This window comes from Gracilinanus agilis, chromosome 5 (assembly GCF_016433145.1).
Source record: "Gracilinanus agilis isolate LMUSP501 chromosome 5, AgileGrace, whole genome shotgun sequence".
In the NCBI taxonomy this organism is placed as follows: Eukaryota; Metazoa; Chordata; class Mammalia; order Didelphimorphia; family Didelphidae; genus Gracilinanus; species Gracilinanus agilis.
In genome coordinates, this window is record NC_058134.1 from 265993017 (window position 1) to 266013388 (window position 20372).

The following is a 20372-nucleotide window of genomic DNA, read 5'->3' on the forward strand; positions in this document are numbered from 1 at the left end:
TGTGGATAGAGTGCCAGGGCTGGAGGCAGGAAGATCTGGGTTCAAATTTGGCCACAGACACTACCTAGCTATGTGAACCTGGGCAAGCCACTTAACCTCAATTTCCAATTCTTTGCAACTATAAAAAGAGCCGCAATAAATATTTTTGTATAAATCAGTCCTTCCCCTTCTTTTTAAAAATTTATTTGTGATAGAACCTCATAATGGTATTGATTGGTCAAAGAGTATGTGCAGTTTTAGAATCTTTCATGCATAGTTCCGCATTGCTCTCCAGAATGGGTAGATCAGATTACCATTCCACCAACAATGTATTAGTATCCCAATTTTCCTGCATCCTCTTCAGCATTTATCCCTTTCCTTTTCTGCCTTCTTAGCCAATCTGATAGGTTTAAGTATGGTACCTCAGAGGTGTTTTAATTTGTATTTCTCTAATCAAGAGTGATTTAGAGCATTTTTTCAGATAACTATAAATGACTTTGATTTTTTCACTTGAAAACCATCAATTCATATCCTTTGACTTTTCGTCAATTTGAGAATGGCTTTATTATTTAAAATTTGAGAGGGCATCTGGGTGGCTCAGTGGATTGAGAGCCTGGCCCAGAGATGGGTGGTCCTGGGTTCAAATCTGGCCTCAAATACTTCCTAGCTGTGTGACCCTGGGCAAGTCACTTAATCCCCATTGCTTAGTCCTTACCACTCTTCTGCCTTGGAACTAATATAAAGTATTGATTCTAAGATGGGAGTTAAGGATTTAAAAATAAAATTTGACTTAGTTCTCTATGTTTTTGAGAAATTAGCCCTTTATCAGAGATACTTGCTGTAAAAAAATGTTTCCCAGCTTTCTGCTTTGCTTCTAATATCAGTTGCATTTCTTTTTAATTTAATATAATCAAATTATCCATTTTACATTTTATAATTTACTCCATCTCTTGTTTGATCCCAAATTCTTCCCTTATCATTAGATCTGACAAGTAGGTCATTCTATGTTCCTCTAATTTATTGATAGTATCACCCTTTATATTTAGATCATTTAATCTTATTTTGGTATATGTTAATCTTATTTTGGTATATGATATGTTGGCTTATTCCCAGTCTCACCACACCATTTTCCAATTTTCCTCACAGGTTTTGTCAAACTGTGAATTCTTTTCCCAAAATGTTGAATCTTTTGATTTATCAAGCACTAAATTACTATGATCATTTATTACTAGAGTTTTTGCATCTAATGTATTCCACTGGTCCATTATTCTATTTCTTAGCTGGAACCAGATTATTTGGAGGAATATTGCTTTGTAATAGAGCTTAAGGTCTGGTACTCCTGGATCACCCTCTTTCACATGTTTTTTCATCAATTCCCCTACAATTTTTGACCTTTTGTTCTTTTAGATAAAATTTGTTATTCTTTTTTTCTAGTTCTATAAAATTTGGGGGGCAATTATGACTGAATAAGTTAGTTTAAGTAAAGTTGTCATTTTTATTATATTTGCTTGGCCTACCCAATTAATATTTTTCTAGTTCTTTAGATCTGACTTATTTTGTATGAAAAGGATTTTGTAGTTAAAATTCATACAGTTCCTGGGTTTGTTTTGACAGGTAAATTTCCAAGTATCTTATATTATCTACTATTAATTTCAATGAGATTTCTTTTTCTATCTCTTGTTGCTGGGCCTTGTTGGCAAAATATAGGAATGCTAATGTCTGATGTGAGTTTATTTTGTATCCTACAACTTTACTAAAGTTGTTCATTATTTTGAGTAATATTTTAGTTAGTTCTCTAAGTATACCATCATGTAGTCTCCAAAAAATAATAATTTTGCTAGTTCATTGCCTATTTTAATTCATCCCATTTCTTTTTTTCTAGCATTTTTAGTACAATATTGAACAACCATGGTGATAATGGGCATCTTTGTTTGATTCCTGATCTTATTGGGAAAGCTTCTAGTTTATCCTTTTGATACTCTTCCTTAAAAAATGGAAATAGATGTAATAGTCCATCTGTGGTCTGACCAGGAAACAGTTTGAGAGAATGCCATTTCCCCCTCCCTCTGTATATTGCACTTCTGTTAAGGCACCCTTTGACCACAGTAGGTTTTTTGACAGCTATGCCCTTCTGTTGTCATCTGCAGTCATAAAAATCTCCAGATATTTGTCACCTGGACTGAATTCTAGTTACAATTCTCATACCCTTTAAATGTACTGTTGATTTTAAAAAATTATAAATCAAATGCAAAACAAAATTAGAGAGGAAAAGAGAGGAGGCAGTAAGAAGGAGCAAAATGTCTTCCTTTATATAGAATTTGTGGTTCTACTTAAAATGAAAGTCTTCAAAAACTGCCAGTCATGGGGTAGCTAGGTGGTTCCGTGGACTGAGAGCCAGTGGAGGTCCTAAGGTCAGATCTGGACTGAGACATTTCCTAGCTAGATTACCCCAGGCAGGTTATTTAACAACCATTGCCTAGCCCTAACTACTCTTCTGCCTTAGAACCAATACATGGCTTTAATTCTAAGATGGAAGGTAAGGGTTTTAAAAAAACAAACTACTAGAGTCACTGAGTTCAGACTTCTCTATGAGCAATCATCTAGTGAATGTCAAAGCCAGAATTTGAAGTCAGCTCTTCCTGATTCCAAGACTGACCCTTCATGCATTGTATTATAATACTTCTGCTATACCTATCTCTTTTAAATTTCATCTTTATCAGATATTTATTCTAATGAATATGGCATCAATTCCTACTCAGGAAGAGATTGACCTCTGGAGTGTTTCCAAACCTGAGATTTTATGATAAGAGCTTATAAACCATCCCTTTAATTACCCATTTCAACATTAGCTGAGATTTGATACTGTAAGAATAAAAAAAAATTACGTTTATATGCTAATATGAAAGTTCTAAAGTAATATTGTGGTCACCAATTTAAAGAATAGGGCTGAACCTGTATAAAGGCATGGAAATAGAAGATAAAATGTGTTGTATGGAGAATCAGGAAATAAACCACTTTGGCACACAGTGTATGAAGGTAAGTAATGTGAAGTGAGCTTTAAAAATGGGCTGGAGACAGATTGTTAAGCACTTACAAATACAGAGGGGTTGGTGTTTTCCTAGAGTTCCCAAAGAATTATTGGATTTTCATGAGAAAGGTAGTAGCATGGCCAGGCCTGTGCTTTAGGAATAGCAATATGACAACTGTGTGGAGGAGGAATTAGAAGGATTAGAGATCTGAGACAGAGAGAACATTTAGGTGACTACTGAAACAATCCAAGAAAGAATTGATAAAGACCTCAACTAGTATGGGACTATTAAAGTAGGGGAAAAAATCAAATGACAGATTTTTTTAATATTATAGAGTTTTTTATTAATTAATTAATTAATTTAGATTCTTTTTCCATGGTTATATGATTTATTTTCTTCCCCTGCCACAGAGCTGACAAGCAATCCCACTGGGTTATACATGTATCATTGTTCAAAACCTATTTCCATATCATTAATATTTGCAATAGAGTGATCATCTAAAGTCAAGATCCCCAATCATATACCCAATAAAACCACGTGATTGATCTTATATTTTCCTTCTGCATTTCTACTCCCACAGTTCTTTCTCTGGATGTGGATAATGTTCTTCTCATAAGTCCCTCAGGATTGTCCTGGATCATTGCATTGCTACTAGTAGAAAAATCTATTACATTCGATTGTGCCATAATGTATCAGTTTCTCTGTACAATGTTCTTCTGGTTCTGCTCCATTCACTCTGTATCAATTCCTAGATGTCTTTCCAGTTCATATGGAATTCTTTCAGTTCATCCTGTTCAGCACAATAGTATTTCATCATCATCAGATACCACAATTTATTCAGCCATTCCTCAATCGTTTTCCAATTTTTTTTTGCCACTAAAAAGAGCGCAGCTATAAATATTTTTGTACACATATTTTTTAAATTACCTCTTTGGGGTACAAATCCAGCAGTGGTATTGCTGGATCAAAGGGCAGGCAGTCTTTTAAAGCCTTTTGGGCACAGTTCCAAATGGCCCTCCAGAATGGTTAGATCAATTCACAGCTCCACCAACAGTATATTAGTGTCCCAATTTTGCCACATCCCCTCCAACATTTATTATTTTCCTTTACTGTCATATTGGCCAATCTGCTAGGTTTGAGGTGGTACCTCAGAGTCGTTTTGATTTGCATTTCGCTAATTATGAGAGATTTAGAATACTTTTCATGTGCTTATTGATAGTTTTGATTTCTTTATCTGAAAACTGCCTATTCATGTCCCTTGACCATTTATCAGTTTGAGAATGGCTTGTTTTTTATACAATTGACTTAGCTCCTTATGAGTTTGAGAAATTAGACCATTGTCAGAGGTTTTTGTTATGAAGATATTTTTACAAATTTGTTGCTTCCCTTCTAAATTTGGTTGCATTGCTTTTTTTTATACAAAACTTTTAAATTAATGTAATAAAAATTATTCATTTTACATTTTGTGATATTCTCTACCTCTTGCTTGGTCTGAAATTCTTTCTTTTCCCATAGATCTGACAGGTATACTATTCTATGTTCACCTAATTTACTTATAATTTCTCTCTTTATATCTAAATTATTTACCCATTCTGAATTTATTTTAGTATTGGGTGTGAGATGTTCATCTAAATCTATTCTCTCCCATACTGTTTTCTAATTTTCCCAGCAGTTTTTATCAAGTAGTCAGTTCTTTTGCCTCAAAAACTAGAGGATCTTTGTGTTTATGGTATACTATCTTGCTGCAATCTTTTACCTCAAGTCTATTCTGTTGATCCACCCTTCTGTTTCTTAGCCAAGACAAAATTGTTTTGATGATCATCATTTTATAGTATAGTTTAAGATCTGGTACTGCTAGACCCCCATCATTCACTTTTTTTTATTAGTACCCTTAATATTCTTGATCTTTTTTTCTTCCAAATGAACTTTGTTATAATTTTTTCTAAGTCTATAAAAAGGTTTCTTGGTAGTTTGATAGGTATGGCACTGAATAAGTAAATTATTTTGGGTAGGATTGCCATTTTTATTATATTAGCCCGTCCTACCCAGGAGCAATTAATGTGTTTCCAATTATTTAGATATAGTATTGATTGTGTGGAAAGTGTTTTGTAGTTGTATTCATATAATTTCTGTCTTTATCTTGGCAAATAGATTCCTAAATATTTTATATTGTCTAGGGAGATTTTAAATGGAATTTCTCAGTCTAACTCTTGCTGTTGAGTTGTGTTGGAAATATATAGAAATGCTGATGATTTATGTGGGTTTATTTTGTATCCTGCAACCTTGCTAAAGTTGTTGATTATTTCTACCTGCTTTTTAGTTGATTCTCTTGGATTCTCTAAGTAGACAATCACATCATTTGCAAAGAGTGATAGTTTAGTCTCCTCATTGCCCATTTTAATCCCTTCAATTTCTTTCTCTTCTCTAATTGCTACTGGTAACATTTTTAGTGCAATGTTAAAAAAAATAGAGGCGATAATGGGCATCCTTGCTTCACTCCTGATAACTTATCTCCATTGCAGATGATGCTTGCTGATGGTTTTAAATATAAACTGTTTGTTATTTTAAGGAAAGGCCCATCTATCCCTATACTTTCTAGTATTTTCAATAGGAACGGCTGTTGTACTTTGTCAAAGGCTTTTTCTGCATCTATTGAGAAAATCATGTGGTTTCTGTCTGTTTGGTTGTTAATATGGTCAATTACATGGATCATTTTCCTAATATTAAACAATCGTTGCATTCCTGGTATAAAATACACCTTGTCATAGTGAATAATCCTCATGAAAACTTACTATAGTCTTTTTGCTAGTATTTTATTTAAGATTTTTGCATCTATGTTCATTAAGGAAATTGGTCTGCAGTTTTATTTCTCTGTTTTTGGTTTGCCTGGCTTTGGAATCAGTACCATATTTGTGTCATAAAAGGAATTTTATAAAACTCCTTTGCTTATTTCATCAAATAGTTTGCATAGTATTGGGATTAGTTGTTCTTTTAAATGTTTGATAGAATTCATTTATGAACCCATCTGGCCCTAGGAATTTTTTCTTACAGAGTTCCTTGATGGCTTGTTCGATTTCTTTTTCTGAGATGGTAGTGTTTAAGTATTCTATTTCCTCTTTTGTTAATCTAGCCAGTTTATATTTTTGTAAATATTCACCCATTTCACCTAGATTGTCATATTTATTGTCATAAAAGTAGGCAAAACAGTTCTTAACAATTACCTTAATTTCCTCTTCATTAGAGGTAAGATGACCCTTTTCATCTTTGATACTGTTAATTTGATTTTCTTCTTTCCTTTTTTGATTAGATTAACCAGTACTTTATCTATTTTATTTGTTTTTTCAAAGTACCAGCTCCTAGTCTTATTTATTAGTTCAATAGGTCTTTTTCTTTCAATTTTATTAATTTCTCCTTTGATTTTTAGGATTTCCAATTTAGTTTTTACCTTGGGATTTTTAATTTGTTCTCTTTCTAGTTTTTTAAGTTGCATGCCCAATTCATTGACCTCTTTCCTGTACTTAGAGATATAAATTTTCCCCTAAGTTCTGCTTTGGCTGCATCTCATAGATTTTGATATATTTTTTCCTCATTGTCATTCTCTTCAATGAAGTTGGTAATTGTTTCTTTGATTTGTTCTTTGACCCACCAGTTTTGAAGAGTTAGATTATTTAGTTTCTAATTAATTTTAAATTTCCTTTCCATAATCCTTTGTTGGTTATGATGTTTATTGCATTATGGTCTGAAAAACTTGCATTTATTATTTCTGATTTCCAATATTTGTTTTCAATATTTTTATGTCCTAGGACATGGTCAATCTTTGTATATGCACCATGTGCTACTGAAAAGAAGGTATATCCCTTTTTATCACTATTTATTTTTCTCCAGATATCTATTACTTCTAATTTTTCTGATATTTCATTCACTTCTCTTCTTTCTTATTTATTTTTTGATTAAATTTATTTAGTTCTGATAGGAGAAGGCTGAGGTCCCCACTAGTATGGTTTTACTACATATTTTCTTCTTAAGCTCCTTTAGTTTCTCCTTTAGAAATCAGAATGCTATACCATTTGGTGCATATATGCTGAGTACTGTAGGAAAATATAAGTAATGGGGTCACCAGGGATATTAAAAATCAACTATGGGGTTTGTGGGAACACTCTCTGGGATGTAAGAGAGACTAAAACTGAACACTGAAGTCTTGTACAGCTACACCACTCCCAACTGAAAAAATAACAGCCAACTGTCACTCTGGCCAGAGGCCTTGAATTAACTGACAAGGTAACAAGGTAAAATTGGGTTTTAATTAGAAACAACTAAAAGGAGGGATAGGAATTACTACTCTAAAATCTTAACACCTAATAACAAAACCCAAAGGGACAGGGAAGGACTTATTCAACTACACTAATCTAAGCTATCTAACTAACAGGGCCCAAGGAGCTATACTGGAGTCTTTGGGTTTCTGCCTCATACCTGGAACCTGCCAGGCTTGAGTGCAGCGAGGGTTTGTGGCTTTGGGATTTCTCACTGCAATCCACTGATGATCTCTGGATGCCAGGAGCTACAGTTGTCTCAGGCACCAAGCAGTAAGGGTTTTGCTTGGAGCACTGTCCGCCAGAACTCCAATTTCACCTCTTCTCTTGGCTTTGTAGATCTTGTCCTTTACTTGATGCCACACCACACAGGATCCAGGGGAAAACAGGAAATAGGGTGTCCTTTGCTCTGAGGTCTCCCAGGCTGGCAACAGTTTTTGCCTACCACTAATGGAGTCCACACACAGAACACAGATAGACTTCCTCCTCCTTCATTCCAACCTGGAATTCCCAGCTCCAGCTCCTTCCTGCTAGGTACTTCCTAATCAATATATAATCAATACCTAATAACCAGCTAATCTAATCTTACTCATAACAGTACTGATATTTCTTCATTATTTATGCTGCCTTTCATCAAGATGTAATTACCTTCCTTATCTCTTTTAATGAGATCTATTTTTGCTTTAGCTTTGTCTGAGATCATAATTGCTACTCCTATCTTCTTTGTCTCAGTTGCAGCCCAGTGAATTCTGGTCCACCCTCTTACCTTTATCCTGCATATGTCTAACTGCCTCAGGTTTGTTTCTTGTAGACAAGATATGGTAGGATTCTGGTTTTTATTCCATTCTTCTATCTGATTTTTTATGGGTGAGTTCATCCCTTTCACATTCACAGTTATGATTAATGTCTGTGTATTCCCCTCCATTTTACTTCCTCCTTTGATTCTGCCTTTTCTCTTGTCCCTCTTACCTTCCCCTCCAACTTTTCAAAAATATGGAACACTTCATGAATTTGCATGGCATCTTTGCACAGGGGCCATTCTAATCTTCTATGAATAGTTCCAATTTTAGTATATATGCTGTGGAAGCAAACACCAAATCAAAGATTTGTCACAGAGGCAGAATCAATAAGACCTGGCAAATGATTGGAAATAGTAAAAAGTGAGGAAGAGTAAAGAGTTGTCAGTGAAATGACTGTGACATTATAAGCCTGGGGATGGAAGGATGGTGATACCATCATCAGAAATAGAGACATTAAGAATAGAATTGGATTAAGGAGGAAAGAATGAATTCAGTTTGGAACATGTTGAATCTGAAATCTTTATGAGACATTCAGTTGGACATTATCAAGAGGGAGCTAATGACACATGACTGGAAGTGAGGAGAAAAATTAGGATTAGATATATAGATCTGGGAGTTATTTGCATAGAGGTAATCACTGATTCCCTGGGACTAAATAAGATGAGTGAGAAAAAAAGGATAGGGAGAGAAAAGAAGAGGGCCCAGTCAAGAGCTCTGAATGATTCCCACAGTTATGGCTCATGGAAAGAATTATGATTGGGCAAAAATGATTGTGAAGATGTGCCAGGCACTTGGTAAAAAATAAAAATAAACCAAAAAATAAAGAGTGTCATGAAAACTTAGACAAGAGGAAGTATCCAGTGGGTAAGATTGGTTAAGAGTCCTAAAAGCTGCAGAAAAGCCAAGAAGCAGGTGAACTAACATAGCCAGGTGACTCAGTGGATAAAGCACTGGTCTTGGAATCAGGATGACTCGTTTTCTTGAGTTCAGTTCCAGTGTCAGATATTGATATATATGTGTATATATATGTATGTGTGTGTGAGTGTATGTGTGCATAAAGTGCCTTGCAAATCTTAAAGCCTATATAAATAGTTTTTTCTTTATTTTTAAAACATTTACTTTCTGTCAGTATCAATCCAGTATCAAAACAGAAGAGTGGCAAGGACTAGGCAATTGGGTTTGTAACTTGCCCAATATCACACAGCTACAAAGTATCTGAGGTCATACTAGGTTCTCCTGATTCCAGATTCCAGATTCCACTTCATCCACTGTGCTACCTACCTTCCCCCTAAATGTTTACTATTATTATCAGCCCTGGTGTGAATTAAAGTGTAAAATTCTTAGTCACTTGTGAAAATATCAACATTTTTTAGTTCCACTCCCTTACTGATGTCTCCTTTTAGAAAATTGTCTAGTGATTTGTGCATTAGAGGTTAAGACTTATAAATATGAAAAATGATAAAGGCTGGTATAAATATATAAATTAGTATTTTAGTTAAAGCCATGTTGATAGATAAAGTTATCAGACCACGCGCTTGTAAGCATTCAAAACTGCCGCCTCCATTACTGTCTCCGAGTCTGCTAGCCAAGCGCCTTACTGGCAAAGAGACCACTCCCTCCTAACCCAGGAGATTTAAGCTCTCCCCTGCATCAAGACGTGGGAAACAGAAACCAGTTGGACCATGTTGCATCACGGGAAATGTAGTTTTGATACATTTCCCTTGTCCATAGAAATATATACACTTTTAGAATGGCATTCCCCAAATTTCACTTTTACAGACTCAAACCCAGGTCCTCCTGACTCTCTATCATTAAAACAGGATTCTTGAAATATAGAAAAGTACTGCACTAAGGAAGATCAATTTGATAGCTGAGTAGAAGATGGACCCCAGTGGCAAAAGATTGAAGGCAGAGAACTCAATACAGAATAGAGAACTATTCCGGGCAGGAGGTATAAGTGCCTGCATTAAGTTGGTGGGAATGTCACAGGAGAGAAGAGGACACATATGAGAGTTATTACAAAGGGAGAGCCATAGGATACAGCAACTAATTAGATAGGGGAGAAGGGGATGCAGGAGGAGTGGAGGATAGCATCTATATTGTGGGCCTGCAACATTAGGAAGATGGTGGTACACTCCACAGTAAGAGAGAAATTAGAAAGAGAAGTAAGAAAATGTAATTATTTCAGTTTGGGACATGAGTTTTAGATGTCAATAGGATCACCAATATGAGAAGTCTAATAGAAGGGAGATGCAAGACTAGAGGTCAAGAAAGAATCATCTTCATAGTAATAATACTTGAGGGGGCAGCTGAGTGACTCAGTGGATTGAGAGCCAGGACTAGAGATGGGAGGTCCTAGGTCCAAATCTAGCCTCAGATACTTCCCAGCTGTGTGACCTTGGGCAAGTCAATTAACTCCCATTGCCTAGCCCTTAATGCCCTTCTGCCTTTGAACCAATACACAGCATTAATTCTAAGATGAAAGGTAAGGGGTGAGAGAGAGAGAAAAAAAAATACTTGACTCCATGGGAACTGATGATATCACCAAGAGAGATAGGAGAGAGAGAAGATAAAAGGGTCAAGGGCAGAGCCTCAGAAAACACTCACAGTTAGCAGATATGACACATGTCAGTGATGATGAATCTTTTAGAGAGGTGAGTGGTGTGAAAAATGTCATTAGGCATTCGTGGAGAGAGTGGGAGGAGCAGCCCAGCCCTGCATCCCTCTGGCTTTCACATAATGAACTCTGATGAACTCTATGCTGTGGCAACAATGCACATGCCAACCGAGAGGGCTCTGAGTGTTCCCTCTGGCACACATGCCACAGGTTTGCCACCATGGACCTAGGTGAAGATGCAGTAGAACTGACTGAGAAAGAACAGTCAGACAGGCAGGACTAGGAGAGAAAACATTCATTGTCATGAAAACCTTTTGAGACAAGAATATCAAGGAGAAAAGTGTCAAAGCCTTCAAAAAGATTGAGAAGGATGTGTGTTGAGAAAAAAAGACTAGTGAGGAAGGCCTGAGTTCAAATCCAGGCTCAGACATTTACTAGCATTGTGACTCTGAACAATTCACTTAACCCTGTTTGCTTCACTTTCCTTATCTCTCAAATGGGCTGGAGAAGGAAATGGCAAAACATTCCAGTATCTTTGCAAACAAACAAACAAAGAAACAAACAAACAAACAAAAATGTGGTCACAAAGAGTTAGATATGACTGAAAATGACTGAACAAAAAAGTGATGTTGGAAGCCAGGCTACAGAGAGTTAATAAAAAAGCAAAAGGATAGAAAGTCACCAATTATAGATGACTTCCTCAAGGAGTATAGCCACAAACATGAACAGAATTATAGAATAGTACCTAGAGTCCCTGGAAGTATTTAAAAAGAACTTGGAGCCTTATGATTATAGAAGGATATCCCTATCCTGCCAATGGGAAAGAAGGTTATACTAAGATTCTATTATGTTCAGTTTCATAATAAGTAGGAAGTAATGCAACTTTTCAAATCATTTTTAAGGTCTTCAGGGCCACAAAAATTTCCACTAGCATGCAGTTTTCAAATGCCTTTGGTCAGATTTAATCAATAACTCTTCCTTCCCTCCCTTCCTCCTCACCCCAGCCCCTTCCAGTTACACTCACCTCTTCCTGTTCCCCATATCATTCATTTAGCTTAGAGATTTTGAGCATCTGCTTGCAGTAAATATACGCCAAAGTCTGCCAAATACACTGACAGCCTTAAAAATAATAGAAAGGAGAGGCAGGATTTATTCAGTTTATTTTAAACCCTAGCGATATAAGAAAAGCATTCTCCAACAGAATTGTTTCTATTTGTTCCAAGGTATTTTTCTTTGGTCTTGTTAGGTTTGTGTCTATGTGTAAAATAAAGATAAAGATCAGACTTTGGAGCTAATATTACTGTTAGATTCTCCTAGGAGATATAAACTCTACCATTTATGAAACAGCTTTTATGGAATTATAGAAGTCCTCACTTCTAGAGGTCATCAGAAGAGTCACTAACAAAGAGAATTTCATAACACTTGTAGTTCTTGTCTGATAACTCCTGTACTTAACCACCAGGGACAAGCTCACGGATTCCCAAGATGCCACAGGCACCACAGGGAACAGAACATCTACAGTCCAACTCCTTGGAGTATCCCATTACATTATTTAACTCAAAATATATCCCACTCTATTTCCTTTTTTCCTACATAGACAAGTGTAAATGTGTGGATTGAAATCCCTTTAAGAATTTATCTTTTTTAGATCTTTACATGTTGTAAAACTGTGAGAAGCTCATTTAGTTTTGAGCCATTGCATGACCACATTTATGAAAAGGTCAGGTTTAGGCACGGGGAATTTACAGAGATTATGAATTTCCCTCTAGACCTAGATGCTCTCTGTACCATTTCTCTAGCCATTCATTTGCAAGGACTCACTCTCTGGTCTTTTCCTTGCCAGCCATATTGCTCCATCAAGGTGCATTTATATCACCTCTCTTTTCCAGCTCCTTTTTGTCTTACTGCCTTACTCCATTAGAAAGGATGATCCTTGAAGGCAAAGATCTTTTTTATTTGTTTGTATTTGCATTGCTTTGCATTCCTATTACTTAGCACATTGCCTGTCACTTAATAAAAGCTTTGCCTATCTATCTTTCTATCATCCATTTGCCTATCTGTCTTATAGGAAAGACAACCAAAATTTGGCAAATCCTAAATCCTGTAGCTACTTGGCAAACATCCATTAACTGGTTTAGCCTACAAAGATGAAAACAAACAAACAAAAAAACCACCTTGCATTCCATCTTAGAATCTGTTTATTGGTTCCAAGGCAGCAGCGTGGTAAGACTTTGCTAGGGTCACATAGCTAGGAAGTTTCTGAGGTCAAATTTGAACTCAGGACTTCCCATCTCTAAGCCTGGTTCTCAATCCACTGAGCCACAAAGATTTGAGTTGCAGAGTTAAGACTCTGAGAGAATAGAACTAAGGAAGTTTCTACCAGTCCTAGGGTAAGGGGTCATGCTCTTTTTGAAAGAGTAGGACCTTAGTCAAGGATATAAACTACGGTAGAGGTTATCACCAAGCAGCATCCAGTGCTACAGTGTCCAGAAAAGAAGGGTCTGGTGGAGACAGTAAAACCAAGGTCAGTGACAACAGCATTTACATATAGGTGCTCAATTTGGGTGCTACCAGGTATAGCCTAGAGTCAGTGAGGATGTTTTTGTTGTCACTAATCCACTATTATTGTTGTTTAGTCATTTCCATCATGTCCAACTCTTCATCATCCCTTTTGGAGTTTTCTTAGCAAAGATGCTAGAGTGGTTTACTATTTCCTTCTCCAACAAATTTGAGAGATGAGAAAACTGAGGCAAATCAGGCTAAGTGATTTGCCCATAATTTTATAGCTATTATCTAAGGCCAGGTTTGAACTTAAGTCCTCCTGACTCAAGACCCAACAATATCCACTGCACAATCTAGCTACCTTGTCTCACTGACCTACAAGTGTGAGTTGAGGGGAAGCTCCAAAGAAGAACTATTATATAAATAACTGTGGAATGCAGAACAAATATGTTCTCACTGAAGAAAAACTATTCTTGCTCAGGCAGAAGAAAGAACTTTAAAGAACTTTAAAAAGCTCTAGAGAACTACTTGGGCTAAAAGTAAAATAGAAATGCCACACTGATTCTAGGTTGCAACAAAAGTAAGCATCTGTATTTAAGTTCTGTCTGTAGCTCCCCCAAGGTATCCTGTTTCTATTCTTGAGCCAAGTTTTCCTTGACTATAAGAAAATAGCTTGTTCAAGAGTAGAATACTGATGAAAAGCTTTTTCTGGTTATCTTCTAACTACCACAAAAACACTAACACCAGTTATCTCCAACTGGCCAAAAATTCTTTTGGTCATCTTCCAGACCTGACCTTAAGTTCATTGCCCAAATTTCCTTAAGTCAATCCTAATTCCTTTTTATCAAACCAAGCAGTATTATTTGTGTGTGTGACTTAATTAAACAAGCTAGCAATTCAAGAAAAAAATAGGAAATGGATAAAAGAACAGACTCTTAGCATTTCCTAAGGAATTTTAACTGATCTAAGTCAGTGACAACAATGAGACCTATAAACTCCAGGAACCAACAAATACTTTACCTGTGAAAATTAGTGATAGCCAATACAACACTGGTTTAAAATATAATTTCGTGTTTTTATACCTTAAAAAGGAGGAATAGTGGAAGTTGTAGACAGTATCAGTTCATAAAATATAAAGATACAAGAATGGAGGAAGGAGGAAGAAAGTTGATGAAAGACCTAACTAAGACATCCTCTTGAAGGCATTTAGTGATTAAGTTGGAATGAGAAAAGTGAACAGATAAAAAATAAGCAACATCAATTTTAAAAAATCCTGCAGCAAACTCTTTTCCTCATCAATAGAGCCATTTGTGTTCTTACATCAGATTGTCCACTACACTTCATGAAGAAGTGCTCCATTGGTATCCATGCCATGTCAACAAGCCTGAAGGAAGGTGATAAGCACAAAGGGAGATGACTGGGCAAATCCTCTCCCTTCTTCTTATTTTTCATGAGTACATAAATAAGCCACGCAGGATGAGAAATCCTGGTTAGACTGTGATCCATAGTATAGGAAGAAGTATTTCCATCAATGAAGTTATAGATCCATTGAAATTTATCAAATTGCCAAGAGTTTATTGATTTGAACTGTATATCTTAATGATGAGCATAGATAGAATACCAGTGATGGCTAGTAGTTTTAATCAGTAATCATTTTGTCCCAGTGACATATGTAATAAGAGTTTGAAGAGTCAAGATGACCATATAATTCTGATTAGAATTCACAGCTATCTCACGTCTGCTTTAAAAAAGCACTGGCTGGAAAACAGTTTCAAAATTAGTTTTGAAACTATATGATTACAGAGGTTTTGTGGGATCTCTACATTTTCAACAACTGTATTGCACTTATTTCAAGATGAGAAGAATCTCACAAACTCATAGAATCAAAGAGCATAAAGGGACCCCAGAGTCCATGAAACATAATCTTCGCTTCAACAAGAATTCCTTTCTTCAGTGTATCTGAAAAAAGGTCATCTAGTTTCTACATGAAGCACCCCCACCCCCACTGCAGATGAACTCATTACCTCCTCAGGAATCCCATTCCATTTTTAGATGTCTCTCATTGGTAGGAAATGTTATTGTAAAGTCAATCCATACACAAAACACAACTATGTTTCAGTGCGTCCTGTGTGCCAAGCACTAGGAATACAAATACAATAACTGCCATTTTTGTCCATCAGCCCTAGTTCAGTCGTCTGAATCCAAACCAAAAATATGTGTGTGCATGTGAATATATAACATGTAAAACACTCTGCTGCCTTAAAGCTCTCGATAAAAGCTAGCTACTATTATTTAAAGTCAACTTAATGGCACAAATATAGAATCAGAAATCAGAATCAGGAAAATCTGAGGCTTCACCTCTCCAGGGTACACATCCCAAGTTCCTTCAAGCCATCTTAATATGGCATGTCCTTTCTCCATCCTCTTCTGTACGTGTTCCAGCTATCCTCAGATGTGCCCAGAACTGAATGCAACCCCCCTTCTTCTATCAAACACATTGTTAGAAGCATACCTCCATCAGTATAAGAAAAGTAAGACACAATTTTGAGAGCTGCTTTGTACTTACTAACATGAGGGAATGAGAGAGGCAAAAGGAGTATGTTTCAGCAGTCCAGAAAATTGAAGTTCCATTATTGTAATATAATGCTGCTATTCCAGTTTCATTTTCTGTTTACCAAACTCCTTATCCAATTCTTCTTTCTACTCACGGGAGCTATAAACTACAGCCTTACTGTAGCTAACTCTTCTGTCTTGGAGTCAATACATAGTATTGACTCCAAGGCAGAAGAGTGGTAAGGGCTAGGCAATGGGGGTTAAGTGACTTGCCCAGGGTCACACAGCTGGGAAGTGTTTGAGATCAGATTTGAACCCAGGACCTCCCATCTCTAGGCCTGGCTCTCAATCCACTGAGCTACCCAGCTGCCCCCCCTGTAGCTAACTCTTAACAGCTATTCTCCAAGTGTGGCCTAAGAATCTCTAGGACCCCCACCCAAAAAAAATAAGGTGATCCACAAGGTCAATATTATTTTCATAATAGTATTGTCATTTTATTTTTAATAGATCAACTATTAATAGATATAACCTACATAAATCACGGTTCAGTGAATTTTAAGAGTGTCAAGCGATTCTGAGACCAAAAAGTTTGAGAACCACTATTATACAACAATATACACACTGTTCTATTTTCAGTGATTTATATCTAACACTAATATGGTGATTCATCCTGAATGAATGAATGAATTTATCAATTGAAAAGCATTTATTAATAAGCCCTTACTATGTGTCAAGCACTGTGATAAACTCCGAGGTTAAAAATACAGAAACAAAGAAGACAGCTCTTGCCTTAAAGAGCTTTTTTCTAAAGAAGGTAATAAGCATAAGCAAATGTGTGTTGGTAAATGTTTAACAATCAGCTCTCAAAAAAAAGTACCTAGAAAAATAGTTAAACACAAGTTTAATCTGCAGTATTAACATTTCTCTGTCTTTGGACACACTTTGTGGAACCACTGGGAGTTAAATTAACACACCCTTTAGAGAAGCAGTGATAGCTGATTTGATGGTGGCTTCAGAAAAAAAAGGGGGGGATCACAGAGATAAAGCGTAATCAGTATGCCCTCAGTAAAGCAGCTGGTGGAAAGATGGCCAGGGAGTGACATGAAACAAGGCTAGGTCAAAACCTAGATGCAGTGACCGACATGAAGCAGCCACCAATCAAAACATTAGGGCCCCAGAATGGGGGTTCCTGGGGTAAAAGGTTAAATCCTCCAGCATATGATGCCTTATTTTGATGGCCAGGGAATGAGAAGATTGTGGAAAACTGGACTTAGATATAATAATAGGCTTTTTGACTAGAATGAAAGGATTCCAGGTGTCTGTGTGTGTGGTTTTTGTTAGGGGCATTTCATTCCTTGCCAAAAGTTAATCTATTAATGCTATGTTTTAAGTCAAGTCCACAATCCAAATCTCATTTTCCCAACATTCACATTAATTGGATAGTGTCAGGTACCTTTACTAAGTGTATAATATATAATTACAAAGAAACAAAATGTGGACTATCTAAAGTTAAAGAACATGTAGGTTTCTTCTACTTTAAACTGCTCAGGTACTTTTTAGAAGTATCTACCTATAGAAATATCATAAGCAAAGGCAGTTTATTGGTTAGAAATAATGGCAATGCTTCCATAAGATACCTATGGCTTTATCTTTCTATGTGTGTATGTGTATTTTCTCCACTGATGCAAATCACAAACTTTCCATAGCAAGAGGTAATCTATTTTATGTCACGGAACCCTTTAGCAGGCTTGGTAAAACCCAAAGACCCCTTTTTAAAATGTTTTAAAAGCATAAAATAAGATTCATAGAATTACAAAGGATACAGATTATATCAAAATATAGTTATCAAAGTACTTTCTTAAAATTCATGTTCTATGCTTTAATAAAAATTATCATCAGTTGTCAAGGCCTAAAATCTTATTGCCTCATGGTCAGTTCTCTGGATGAGCCTCTCCACACCTAGTTAAGCTGGTCCTTCAGATAAAGAGCACAGAATCTCTTACTAGTCTATACTCAAAGCTTTTCCAGCTTGATAGGATTTTCCAGAATTGGGACTCCATCAACAAATCAACAGAAATTTATTAAGCACCTACTAGATGGACAAGAATTTTGTTAAGTAACAATTAAAAGTTGCTTCCAAATGGAAAAATAATGGTGATTATAATGATGAAAAAAAGAAGCTAGCAAATTCTCTTTTCTCTTAATCAAGGGTCTGCAATCACGGCCTGCAGGAAACATGAAAAAGAATAGGCAGCAGGCCATGGTTTGTATACCCTTGCTCTAAATCACTCAAGGAAACACTCATTGCTGTCTTTAGATGCCCATCATATTTCAAGTTTTTTCTTTATAATATGATCAAATAAGTTATTTATTCTTCAGCATGCCCTTTTTATCTGTGGGGACAGGTAATATAGCCAATCAGATCATTGTTGGTCATTATAATTCAAGACCAAAATAATTGGTTTGTTAAGTGATGTGAATCATTATCAATAATTATTAGCCTAAAGATTGGGACACTAATGTATTGCTGGTGGAGTTGTGAATTGATCCAACAATTCTGGAATGTAATTTGGAACTATGCCCAAAAGGCTATAAAAGACTGTCTGCCCTTTGATCCAGCCATACCACTGTTGGATTTGTACTTCAAAGAGATCATAGGTAAAAATACTTGTACAAAAATATTCATAGCCGTGCTCTTTGTGGTGGCAAAAAAAAATTGGAAAATTAGAGAATGTCCTTCTATTGGGGAATGGCTGAACAAATTGTAGTATCTGATGGTGATGGAATACTATTGTGCTCAAAGGAATAATGAACTGGAGGAATTCCATGTGAACTGGAATGACTTCCAGGAATTGATACAGAATGAAAGGAACAGAACCGAACATTATACACAGAGACTGATACACTGAGGTATAATCCAATGTAATAGACTTCTCTACTAGCAGCAATGCAATGAGCCAGAACAATTTTGAGGGACTTATGAGAAAGAACACTATCCACATCCAGAGAAAGAACTGTGGGAGTAGAAACACAGAAGAAAAACAACTGCTTGAACACATGGGTTGATGGGGATATGATTTGGGATGTAGACTCTAAACGACCACCTCATTGCAACTATCAATAATATGGAAATAGGATTTGATCAATGTAACATGTAAAACCCAGTGGAATTGAACATTGGCTACAGGGAGTAGAGGGGGTTTGGTGGGGAGGGAAAGAACATGAATCATGTAACCATGGAAAAATATTCTAAAAAAATAAAATAGTTAAAAAATAATAATTATTATTAGCCTACCAAATGACCAGATAAATGATGAAGAATAAAATCAACAAAAGGATCAGTCCTTTGATGATTTCTCAGTTGTATGATATAATGAAACATGAATAAAAATAAGAAGAATGTTGGTTTTAATAAGTAATATCTTTGTTTTTTGAAATATTTTTCTTTATTTTATCATAATAGCAAATTTTCATGTAAGTTTTCCAAAGTTATATGATTCATGCTATTTCCCTCCTTTTCTGCCCTCCCCCTGCCTAGAGTTGACAAGCAATTCAACCTGAGTTATATATATGTTATCACACAAAACTTATATTTTCTTCTGCATTTCTACTCCTACAGTTTTTTCTCTAGAGGTGAAGAGCATTTTTTTTCATAAGTCCCTCAGAATTGTCCTTGATCCTTGTGTTGCTGTTAATAGCAGTCTATCACATTTGATTGTTCCACAGTATTTCAGTTACTGTGCATAATGTTCTCCTGGATTTAGAAGCCATCTCTTTGAAAGAATGGTTGTATGTTGGTTGTAATCCCTATAGAAGAATCAGCCATTACTTAGGGTTTTTAGATCAAATGATAATTTTATTTTTTTTTCTTTCTTTGCAGGGGTGGGATGGTTCAGACAAGTGAACAATATGAATTTGTTCATCATGCACTGAGTCTCTATGAAAGTAGGCTATCTGCAGAAACTGTCCAGTGAAACGTCGAAGATTCAATTGAGTAACAGTGTCTCAAAGGAATACAATTTGTTGCCTACCAGTGGCTTCATCCAGGAGCTTCCTGGGATAGGAAAACAATAATGGAAAGCTCAAAAGCCAGTCTGTGATGTGGATTATGAAAGACTTGAAAAATTAAGTAATTACAAGACCTTGCCTGTATATGAATGTATTTGTAAGCTGCCCAAAAATGACTTTAAAGAAGGTACTATGTTGATGGGGTAATGGATTTCACATACATCATCAAGGACATTTTTCTGTGATGACTCTGCCATACAGAATATATATGTAAACCTGCTGAAGTCAGTTGGCTATTGAAATAACCTCTGAAGAAATGATTATTGAGTGTATAGTTGCTTTAAAGTTTGCAAAAATGTGTCTTGTGAATGGACTGTCAGCTGTTAAACTGTACCTGTCTTAAGTGCTATTATTATTATGATGATGATGATGATAATGATGATGTGGTGAGCTCATTCTTCAGCCACCAGAATCTTGCTGCTAAAGTTGCAAGTGAAAGACAATGAATTTTTCATAGAGAAATGCTCGTTTTTGAAAATAATACATCAAGAGCAGTAACTCTTTTATATGAAAA

The 20372-nt window shown here is 36.0% G+C and overlaps 1 protein-coding gene and 1 non-coding gene across 2 annotated transcripts in view; one reads left to right on the forward strand and one right to left on the reverse strand.

Moving 5' to 3' along the window:
• Positions 1 to 19958, forward strand: part of PTPRR (protein tyrosine phosphatase receptor type R) — a 355218-nt gene extending 335260 nt beyond the window's left edge. The window contains exon 14 of the mRNA XM_044679874.1: positions 19671 to 19958. Coding sequence (XP_044535809.1) covers positions 19671 to 19764 — 94 coding nt within the window. The 3' untranslated portion in view covers positions 19765 to 19958. The remainder of the gene's footprint in view (positions 1 to 19670) is intronic.
• On the reverse strand, positions 8306 to 8408 carry LOC123250864. The gene has a single exon (XR_006506480.1). It is a non-coding gene; the product is annotated as a U6 spliceosomal RNA (small nuclear RNA).
• Positions 19959 to 20372: the final 414 nt, after the last annotated feature.